General features: G+C 34.6%; 1 protein-coding gene across 1 annotated transcript; it reads right to left on the reverse strand.

Annotated features, from left to right (window-relative positions):
- Positions 1-335: 335 nt before the first annotated feature.
- On the reverse strand, positions 336-1277 carry LOC311598220 (olfactory receptor 7G1-like; the record flags this gene model as incomplete). The annotated part of the gene is made up of 1 exon (XM_084783234.1): positions 336-1277. One exon carries the CDS (start codon positions 1275-1277, stop codon positions 336-338), a length of 942 nt encoding a protein of 313 aa, XP_084639360.1.
- Between the last annotated feature and the right edge of the window lie 692 nt (positions 1278-1969).

A 1969-nucleotide genomic window follows, 5' to 3' on the forward strand; every position in this document is an offset into this window, starting at 1 on the left:
ATTTACATGTTGATCTTCTTTTATCTTCTGTTCTACATTTCACAGCTTCAGTGAGGCACAGTCAACTTTAGCTCAAATTTATTAGATAGGAAATATCAGAAATAGCCTACATGTATATTTAAATAAACCCTAGTAAAATTACATTATTTAATTATCTTTACATGTTATTTTTATTTTGGTTTTAAATGTGTGTTATTTATAAATTTAATTTTTTCATTGGTATAAAAAGAAACATGCTAGGACAACTTATCTATTCATTTTTTGAAGTGCTTAATGACAGTGTTAGCTTTTATGGTTCTTCAATATTATTGTCATTTTGTTTCTCTAAACTCAATTTATGGAGATGGTAAGACCACAGAAAAGATAAGGTGTCTCATGGCTTGCTTCATTTCTCTGTTCCTCAAACTGTATATAAATGGGTTCAGCATTTGAGGAACCACAATATACATCATAGAAAAGACTACATTCTTAACAGAAGAGTCAGAAACTGCAGAACTCATATATACCCCAAAAGCTGTCCCATAGAATAATAGCACCACTGAGAGATGAGAGCCACAAGTGGAAAAGGCTTTATTCCTTCCCTGGGCTGATGAGATCTTAAGAATAGAAGCCACGATTTGAACATAAGAGAAAATAATCCCAACAAGAGGAACACCAGCAAATGCACTAGTAACTGTATAAATAAGTAGGGTGTTGATGAAAGCGTCAGAGCAGGCAAGCTTGATGACTTGAACAAGCTCACAGAAGAAGTGCAGGATATCCCGGTTTGTGCAGAAAGATAGCTTAAGCAACATCAGACTATGCAGTAGCGCGTTCATGGTACTTATGAGAAGTGAGAGCAAAACCAGCAACACACATAGGCAAGGGTTCATGATAACTGTGTACCTCAGGGGATGACCTATGGCCAAGTAGCGGTCATAGGCCATCACAGCAAGCAGACAACTCTCTAAGCCACCAAAAATCAAGACGAAGCAAGCCTGGGACAGGCAGCCTGTGTATGTGATGCTCGGATCCTGTGTTTGGATGTTCACTAGCATCTTTGGGATTATTGTTGTGCTTATACAGATGTCAGTCATGGACAGATTGGCAATAAAAAAGTACATGGGTGTATGGAGGTGGGACTCAAAGCTTACAGTCAGGATAATGAGGAGGTTTCCAATGATGGTAACAAAATACATAGACAGAAACAAGCTGAAGATATATGACTCAACATCCGGAGAATATGTCAGCCCAATGAGAAAGAATTCATAAACGTCTGATCGGTTTGAATATTCCATCTTGTTTATGGATATTACCAAAAGGAAGAGGTATAAATAATTTGAATTTTGTTGAGGAATGATATTGTTTCATTAATGTATGTTGGGTGTGAATATTACCGTAATATTTTGTATTTAGTTTTCATAAATAATTTGCAATGACCTTACTAATATATTTTAATAAGTAATGTCACTGAGTTTGTTATATTCAAAGCTTGAGAACTAGTACTTAAAAAAATTTTAAGCTGCCTTGTTTATAGTATATACTGCATTAGTATTTGAATTTTTTCATGTGCCTCCCCTCCACTCCTCTTTTTCATTATTTTTCACACTTCAGTTCTCTTCAAAAAATATTGAAACTTCTGAAAATATGATACTATTATGAAAGGGAGGGCATGCTATTTCTTTGAGAATTCTTCCATATCTAGAAAAGAAAAGTCACAAAGCATGTAGTAAGCTTATATCTGTAAAACAATGAGCACAAATATTGGCATGCTTCAGAATTTTCTGAACTAACTGTCCAATTACAGATGAAGCAGTTCATGCTGTCAATTCTGTTGACACATGGGTGTATTTCATAACCACAAAGAACACAAATAGAAAAATTAATGAGTCTAAATCAAGTGCATCTGATTTAAATCTATGTGCAGTATTCACTCAATATATGACTGATTTAGTGTTCCAAAATGACAATAACTCACATTAGTTATTTT

The sequence above is a fragment of the Acomys minous genome (genome assembly GCF_964271855.1).
Source record: "Acomys minous genome assembly, chromosome: 5".
NCBI classification, from domain to species: Eukaryota; Metazoa; Chordata; class Mammalia; order Rodentia; family Muridae; genus Acomys; species Acomys minous.